General features: G+C 37.1%; 1 protein-coding gene across 2 annotated transcripts in view; it reads right to left on the bottom strand.

Annotated features, from left to right (window-relative positions):
- Positions 1-2,523: 2,523 nt before the first annotated feature.
- The window catches only part of arfgef2 (ADP-ribosylation factor guanine nucleotide-exchange factor 2 (brefeldin A-inhibited)), a 30,370-nt gene continuing 23,968 nt past the window's right edge, over positions 2,524-8,925 (bottom strand). Inside the window, exons 35-39 of one of the 2 annotated variants that reach the window (XM_067370383.1) lie at positions 7,419-7,558; positions 7,029-7,200; positions 6,787-6,925; positions 6,284-6,401; positions 2,524-4,084 (exon numbers count right to left, since the gene is read on the bottom strand). In XM_067370383.1, the coding sequence (XP_067226484.1) occupies positions 3,920-4,084; positions 6,284-6,401; positions 6,787-6,925; positions 7,029-7,200; positions 7,419-7,558 (734 nt within the window). In that variant the 3' untranslated portion in view covers positions 2,524-3,919. Of the gene's footprint in view, positions 4,085-6,283; positions 6,402-6,786; positions 6,926-7,028; positions 7,201-7,418; positions 7,559-8,925 lie in introns of those variants that run through there. The other variant, XR_010892799.1, reaches the window with a different exon arrangement.

Genomic DNA, 8,925 nt, shown 5'->3' with positions numbered 1-8,925 from the left:
ATATTTCTCTTTAAAGCAGACCTCCCCTTTCTGTGATAGGATATGATCACCTATGCAGTGACGCTCGCGCTGCCTACCCAGCCATTACGTAATAAGGCTCCATTCTAGAGGGCCCATTACAGAGGCCGAGCGGAAACAACCAGTCAGTTCTGTTGGGCGAGCAACCGCAACACGTATCACTTTCAGAGGAGTAATCGCACGGAATCACCAGAAAACGCACATATAAAGGACCAAATCTAGAATTATTAGGCAAACATTGCCGCTGATCAAAGGCAGAGCGCGAGAGCTTTCCAACTATCGCACTGTCTATGCTGAGGGGAAACACTGGATGTAGATTATATTATAATTATTATATTTTTATCGGTCATCTGCATACAACTAGCATGAATGACTTACGTATGTAAGTAAATTAAACACCCGTTTATGTTTTATTTAAGAATGAATGCAATGCATTTACTGCGGTTCTGCACGCGTTAAAGTCACAGAAACACTAGCAAGAGAGCAAATTAATATCAAGACCTATATAATGTATGGTTCTTGCTAGCCAAGAATGCATTTCCTGTAAAATCCAAGCCAACTACGTCAATCTTTCCCCCCTTCGGCTAGTTAGCCGTGTAGCTAGCGTCATGGAAGATAGACAGGCTGTACAGGGAAACACTGAATCGTTTGGAAGATAAAGCTCCTATTTCAAACCGCAGCACAGATCTTTGCTACTTACTCGGATATTTGGAAAGGCAAATTCCTGATCTCCCGCATGATCGATTTCGGCGTGTTTCTCCTCGGTCAGAGTGCAGTCGGTGTAGAGCCGCTGTCAGCAGCGCATTCAGTGCTCAGAACATCCAGCAGCGCTCAGTTCCGCCCCTTCAGTGCTCTGCTCTTTAAACCAAGGGCCTATTCATTTATTACAGCAGCTACATATGAGGACTGACTGGAGTAACTATTTTATTCACTCAAGTCCGTTCATTAAAGCTTAAAATCATTTGAAAAGCAACACTTTTTGGTAGATATGTTTCAAAAATGTTCAAACGCGCCATTTAGGGTAACTGCTACTCAATACTGAAGACTAAATCTTTAACGAACTCGCAACTTTTACACATTATGTGTTTAAATGACTGATATAAAGTCCTCCTGATAATTTTATATACATACTTTCATATACATAACGTACTTAACTGCCGTTATGAATGTACGTTAAATGTTATTAACCGTAAACGGCTCGAGCTCAGTAAACAAAGAGTGGCAGAATTACTATGGTAACCTTTGTTACCCCAAAACGCTCGCGTTATGCCTTTAATCGTTACAGCGACATCATGTGGCGTATTAAAATGAGTACAAATCTTCTCTTAACTAATATCAAAATTATCCTTCATTTTAGGGGACACTACAGGCAAAACACTTTTTTCAGGCACCTGTCAATTTTGAGATTTTGCGCTTTTTGGCTTTTCGTAAAGTGTATTTTCAGACTGGTGGAAAGAAAACATCCAAAATACACATTTAAGTGTATATTTTATAGCACTTTATCTTTTTGCGTCTGTAGCTTTCAATTACAGTAAATATCTTTAAAGGGATAGTTCACCCAAAAATGAAAATTTGTCATCATTTACTCACCCTCAAGTTGTTCCAAACCTGTATGAATTTCTATGCTCTGCTGAACACAACTGAAGATATTTGGAAGAAGAATGTCAGAAACCAAACAGATTGACTACCATAGTACTTATTTTTCCTACTATGGCAGTAAATGGAGGGTTTAGTTACTGAAATTCTTTCAAATATCTTCCTTTGTGTTCAGCAGAACAAAGAAATGTATACAGGTTTGGAACAACTTGAGGCTGAGTAAATGATGAATTTTCATTTTTGGGTGAACTATCCCTTTAAAGGCCGTTTTCTCAAAATAATTTTTTTCTCTTGCTCAAAGTCAGAAATCTCCACTTCAGGCATACATATACCAAACTTTACAGTTTTATTCCTGTCTATTTTATGAAGGTTTTTACAGAGTGATTTGTTGATATATAATTTGCCTGATTTTATACAACATTTTATTCCTAAAAAAAAAAAAGGTGGAATTTTTTATTTTTTTTTTCTGGCTGTAGATAGTATTTTCTGATTTATGGAGTGATAAAAAGAGATATCCCATGTAAAAAAAAAAACCTTTGAATTTAATATGTCCAAAAAATTGAGAATTTTGAACTTGACGTCATCCAATTTTTAGATTTTTGTTCTAGAAATGTATGCAAATTAGCACATATTTAATTAGATAATGCCTCATTTGCATATTTAAACAACATTTTTGAAAACTTGCAATACAATTTTTTTTTGTTGTAATTTTTAATTTAATCAATCAGCTGGGGAAGTATGGTGATATCTATTAGTTTTTTTTTTTTTTTACCCTATTCATTTGGGGTGTCTCGCCTTATGGTATTGCCAAAATATAAAGGTAATGCAAATATAATGTCCAAAAAAATAATTAAAAAAAAACTTAATATAGAAGAAACAAAATCTAGTAGAATATTCAATGGCTCAGAATTCAAACTTTATTGATTACTTCACCAAATGCTTTTAAGATTACATCACAATATGTATAGAGTTGAACATTATTCTGTATATTTTACATGAAAACTTTACACATTGTATTTATTCATATACTATATATATTTATATTTCCCAGTCTCAAGGGAGGCAAAGTAGACATCCATAGTTGCAAGGGAAGGAATGCTTTTCAGAAAATATTTAAATGCACTTCAAGAATGAAATACATCCTTAATGAAAATGAATTGGGATTTGAATCTACACTGGTAATACACTACTAAGCCATATGCTGCTTGGGTTTAATGAAGATATACCTGGATTATACAGTACATTTGTGTTCCTGTATTTCTCCCCCTTCACTCATTTTTTGATAATGACATCAGTGACTGGCATCCATAGCGTAAACTTGCCAATTCAGTCAGACTCCGAATCAAGAGCGAACAGCACTCACAAAAAAAGTGAAAGATTTAAAAAAAAAAAAAAAAAAATTAAGCAACTTTAGTGCACTAAAATAATATTCATTAGATGTCTTAAGATTTCAATGATAAATATGAACAAACAAAAATCAGAATGTAGAATTAACAGACCTCTCAAAAATCAATGCGATGGAAACCAAATGAGCATGGTGTGTGGCATGTAAGGAATGGTAGTGTCTGCCTGCTCTGGATTAACAAGCGTGAGTTCCCACACATGTAAAATAAACACCAAATGCTTTAAAAGCAATCATTACATTCTTAGGACAATTTGAGTTTTAGTGTGAACACACCGAAACCAAATTCAAGTCTTTTACCCCAAACTAAAAGCATTTTAAATGCAAAAACCTCTTGCTTGACTGAATTTGAATCAGAGATGATCGATTAATTGTGTGATGAATCAATGATAATGGGCTTTTTTTTTGGACCAATCAGTAACAAATATACCATTGTTCACTGGCACAAGCTCATTGCACACTGGGTGTCACTTAGAAGCTCTTAATAACAGGGGAGGATCTCGTGTTTGTATGTTTTTGAGATGTCTATATTTGTTCAGCCTTTAAAATTGAACAGCCAACAAAATGAAATCAACAGACGATTCAGAAACCAGATATACAGCAGTACTGGTAATAAATTATTGTTGCAGCCATCCAGGAAAAAAAAGTCAAAATAAAAATAAACAAATATGACTAACAACACAGACGGATGACACAGCAGAAGCGTCACCCTGCTGTTCTCTCATAAGGGAGCGACCAACGGCTGATGAGTCAGGACTGGCAGAGGAAAGTACTGGACAGTCACACGCAGTCATTCTGTGTTCCTGTACAGGAGAGGCTTATACGCTCTGACCATCCATCCGCTTTACAGCCCCGCCTTTTTCTTAGTTCATCTCAGAGCTGCGTTCCCAGTTCTGATCTACTTTATGACGACGAAGGCTGCGCTCGGCCCAATTCGGGAGCGGCGATGTGGAAGACGGAACCGATGCGGAGGAAAAATCGCCGCAAAGCAGCACGAAGCTCCGGAATGAGGTCGAACTGCATCATCTCACACAGATGGTGGTAGTAGCAGGAGGCATGAGGCTTGAACTGAGGGAGAAATGACAGTGTTAGACGTTCATTGAAAGATGCTTCAAGCAATTTTATTTTTAAATTTAATTTTAACTCGACAAGTCTTTTCGTTTAGGGGTTTCCCTAAAGACCTTTTAGTGGAGTGTCAGTCTGGAGAGGAACGCCGCTGGGAACGCCTGATGTTATCAATAGTGATGAATGGAAAAGTATAGTTAAGGATAGGGAAGTTCCCCAGGGCTGCCAGTGGTCTGACTGCGTAATAGCACAAGTCTCTTTTACATATAAAGGTCATCACATTGACAAGGTGGCATTTCAGCGGGGTGTTTCCTGTAATAAAAGCCTTAACTCAAACCCATGAAGGATAAGAGATATCCAAAACATTGTCTTTTCCTACAGGAAATAACACCCATCAGGTTAATTATCAGCCCACTTGTAAGGTTAATAAGGGCACTAATTTTACAGTCTGTTTTTTTCTCATTCTCACATTGGATATGTCAATATTTAACAATATAAAAGCAAGATCAAGTGGCCGAACCCAACCGGATGTCTACTCAACATGACAGATAAAAAGCGTACTATTTTTAACCTTCTAGTCAGGGACCTCAAGATGAACTGTAAGATAAGAGATTTAAATCAAACTGTGTTGCTGTTACTCACTTCTTCTAACTTTGAGCTCAGGGAAAAATGTACTATCACACAACTATTTAGGATTTGTAAACTCCTTGTGGCGACACTACTCCTCACAATAAGTCAATATATAATGGAGGAAAAAAAAAAAAAAAAAAAAAAAAAAAAAATCACAATGCATCTTCACATACAAATTAAAGGTGCAGTAAGTGCAGTGCAAACACTATTGATATTAAAAATCAACACCCAAACCCATCCCTCCCCCATCATGAGTGTATACGCTCCCTATTGCTGATTGGCTACAAGAGTGTTTTGGTGCTCTGTTGATCAGTCCAATCCACTTTGTTTTTTCTCCTATTTGCACAGTCAGGACTATGTACAAACACATTTTTTTCCCCAGCACAAACAGAACAGACATCTAGCAAATATTCACAAAATTGTTTAGGTGTTGATTTAATTTTTCAACAGCGTTTCTCAGAACTCGCTTACTGCACCATTAACAGAGACTGAGGTTTATCTCAGGAGATGCTGCTAGTAAAGGCTTGCCCACACTAAAAGATTTTTAAAATCTGAGAGACCACAAACATGACGATAAAAAAATGTTAACACTTTAGTATGGGGAACACATATTCACTATTCACTATTACTTTTCCCTCAATAAAATCCTAATTTACTGCTTATTTAAAAAAAAGTTATTAAGTTAGTTGTTGTAGGGGTTAAGTCAGGTATTGGGTAGGATTTAAGGATGTAGAATATGGCCGTGGAGAATAAGGCATTAATATGTGCTTTATAAGTACTAATAAACAGCCAATATGCAAGCTAATAAGCAACTAGTTAAAAGTGATAACTGTTCCCCATACTGAAGTGTTACCAAAAAAGTCATAGATTTAAAAAAAAAAAAGAACGTTCCTATAGTGTGAGGAGTGCCGCGATGTGACAAAGACAGCTCACACCACACTAAAAGATTCAATTCACAAACAACCAGAATCCCGACTGTGAACAAGGGAAATCTTGCAAAATCCCACGCTGTCAAATATGGCGGACAAGAAGAAATGGCGATAATAGTGTGTGGACTGCTTTTTACAGAAACTTTGTGAAAAAAAGAAAAAAGGTTTGGATAAAGTTGTTTTTATGCTTCTGTCACTTTCTGATTTGGTATAATTTCGTTCCACGTGACAATCTGCCGATTGTGTGCACAGATCTGTGATCATAAACATTCAACATGTTGGATATTTACGATTCGAGATCGGTGTAGCTCTCTTAACACACATCACACAACAGGAAAATCTAAAGAACCATTAAGATAATCGGGACTTTACCTAGGATTGTCGGAAGGGGAGAATTAGCCCAAAATCAGCCTGATTATTTTGTAGTGTGTGGGCGCTTTAACACAATGACCTGTGCTGTTTGCCACAAATTTTTAAGAAAAAATAGCTGAATCATTTATTTAAATAAAAAATAAGTATTTTTATCATTTTAATAAAAAATAAAAAAAAACTTATTGGCACATGAGGCAAAAAATACATTTTGGGCGCTGCATCCAATGTTCTGGTTCACTGAGAGGGTGTGTTTGTTTATGCATGTCATTACTTTGTCATCAGGCAGTCTGAGTGTCCGGGTGAGGAGCAGCAGCAGGAGGCTCGTCCAGGCTTCCCGGTGGCTCTCTGAGGTAAGACTGATGAAGTAAGCCAGGGCTTCACTACACACTCTAAATCAAACACACACACACATCGTTACTGTCCCACAACCGTCCTGTACAGCACATGTAAATCTGACAACTTGATTATGTGACTCATCACTCAGTGTTTTACATAAAATAGTTCCCAGTTTTTTTTTTTTTTTGTTTTTTAAAGTCATACATCTGATTTGTATGCATTATAATGAGTGTACCATCTATATTTAATGCTTTCTAATTGTTAAGAATGTCAATATAATTTAAATAATCATCAAGAATAATATTCACTGAACTCAAGTCTTCAATTAATAGGTGCATCTGAGCACGTAGCACAGATGCATTGTATAAATCCAGCAGTCTTTGTGTTGAGCTTGGTGAGCGGGCGTGATTAATGAATGAGGCAGACGGCTGCACTCACTGCAAAAGGCGTGTTTGGATGTCTGGCCAGGAGTCTTGCAGCTGCGTGTCGGAGTACATGCGAAAGAGGATCCTCAGACTGCAAGCCAGACTGCTGGTCTCCTGCTTTAGAAGATTCGGTTTTGACTTCCCCTTAAAACCTACATGCAAGATTAATAAAAGACACGCATAATAAAAAAAAGACTGTTTCCTATATATGACAGCATTATCACAACCCAGACGAGGAAATAAAAGAGCCCAGACCTGCTCTCCAGAGCGCTGTCCTCTGCTCATTGTTGGAGTTAAAGTCCTTGGCAAACCTGTGGGACTCAAGGAGGCAGTCAAGCAGTTTGAAGAGGTGCTGTGACGACAGGTGTTTGTACATGCCCTGATCGGGCTCCGTCTCTCCCTCTTCTGCTTGCTCAAGTGCATCTCGCTATTGGGAAAAACATGAGACGGAAAAAAAGACACTTAAAGTTAGCAAGCAAGAACTAAAGCGCTCCTTGGCTGAATTCTGCAAAATATCTGTTTCAGTGCGGCTCTGTATTTTGTCAACACCATAAGGGGCTGTTTATTAGTTGTATTTTCAATGTGTTCATGTCACTTATCAGTTATAATTTATAAAGAAGATGGACTTGGGTTAAGTGAACAAACCTGAGCAGCAGCCATATTCTCAGCATCCTCCCTCTTGCTGGTAGCTGGGTAGAATACAATGTTGTCTATGGTCTGAATCAACTCCAGCTGTACGACGCACTTTATAAGCAGCCCTGCAAACAGTCTGTGGTCCGAGACTCCTAGAACAGAACATGTAAGAGAGTAACATGTTAGGAAAGAGAACTCTGGACAGAAAGGTGACGTATAAACTGGCTCGAGAGCTGGGCAACAAGGTTGCCCAATGGAGTTTTAATCCATGTTCAGATCAGCCTCCGTTTAGTTTGCAATTAAGTGTTCCAACCAAATCTAGATAACCAAAATGAAGTCTCGCCATACAATTTTTTTCAATAACAATTAAATTCAATAAGCAGTATCACTTAGATAAATGCCATAATAGGAAACAAAAGATGTGACGTTTCATGACGACTTAAAAAGAGGAAGAGGTCACATAGTTCAAAAAGAATGAGGTTGGTGGAAAATCTGTATGATTATGTTTCGTGGGCAGCTTATCAGACATCTTTATACTTCAGACAATGTAGGTGAGTGTGGCATGTTACGAAGTTCTGCGGAAAACTAGGAAACTGATGAAGTCATAAGGTGGTTTCTCAGTACAAGGGGCAAATCTCATGAAAACTCCAAAGGGTTTTTTCATTATGGTTATTTTGCATTATGGTAATGGGGCAATTGAGGCTTAATTTTCTTTAGGAAAATTTTTATATATATACACTTTTTTTATTTTATTTTAGAGTTCAAACATTTTGGGTCGGTAGTTAAAAAAAAAAAAAAGTTTTTGAAAGAAGTCTGCATTTATTTGATCAAAAATAAAGTAAAAATACTAATGTAGTGAAATATTAAAAACATTTAAAATGAACTTATAGGGTTAGTTCACCCAAAAATGAAAATAATGTCATTTATTACTCACCCTCATGCCGTTCCACACCCATAAAACCTTCGTTAATCTTCGGAACACAAATTAAGATATTTTAGTTGAAATCCAATGGCTCAGTGAGGCGTCCATAGTGAGTAATGACACTTCCTCTCTCAAGATCCATAAAGGTACTAAAAACATAGTTAAATCAGTTCATGCGAGTACAGTGGTTCTATATTAATATTATAAAGCAAGGAGAATATTTTTGGTGCGCCAAAAAAAAACAAAATAAGGACTTATTTAGTGATGGCCGATTTCAAAACACTGCTTCAGGAAGCTTCGGATCATAAATTAATCAGTGTATCGAATCTGCTGTTCGGAGTGCCAAAGTCACGTGATTTCAGCCGTTGGCAGTTTGACACACGATCTGAATCATGATTCGATACACTGATTCATTTGTGCTCCGAATCTTCCTGAAGCAGTGTTTTGAAATCAGTCATCACTAAATAAGTCGTTATTTTGGGGTTTTTTTGGCACTCCAAAAATATTCTTGTCGCTTTATAATATTAATATTGAACCACTGTACTCACATGAACTGATTTAAATATGTTTTTAGTACCTTTATGGATCTTGAGAGAG

This window comes from Chanodichthys erythropterus, chromosome 20 (genome assembly GCF_024489055.1).
Source record: "Chanodichthys erythropterus isolate Z2021 chromosome 20, ASM2448905v1, whole genome shotgun sequence".
NCBI lineage: Eukaryota > Metazoa > Chordata > Actinopteri > Cypriniformes > Xenocyprididae > Chanodichthys > Chanodichthys erythropterus.
This window is presented reverse-complemented; position numbering and strand designations above follow the sequence as displayed.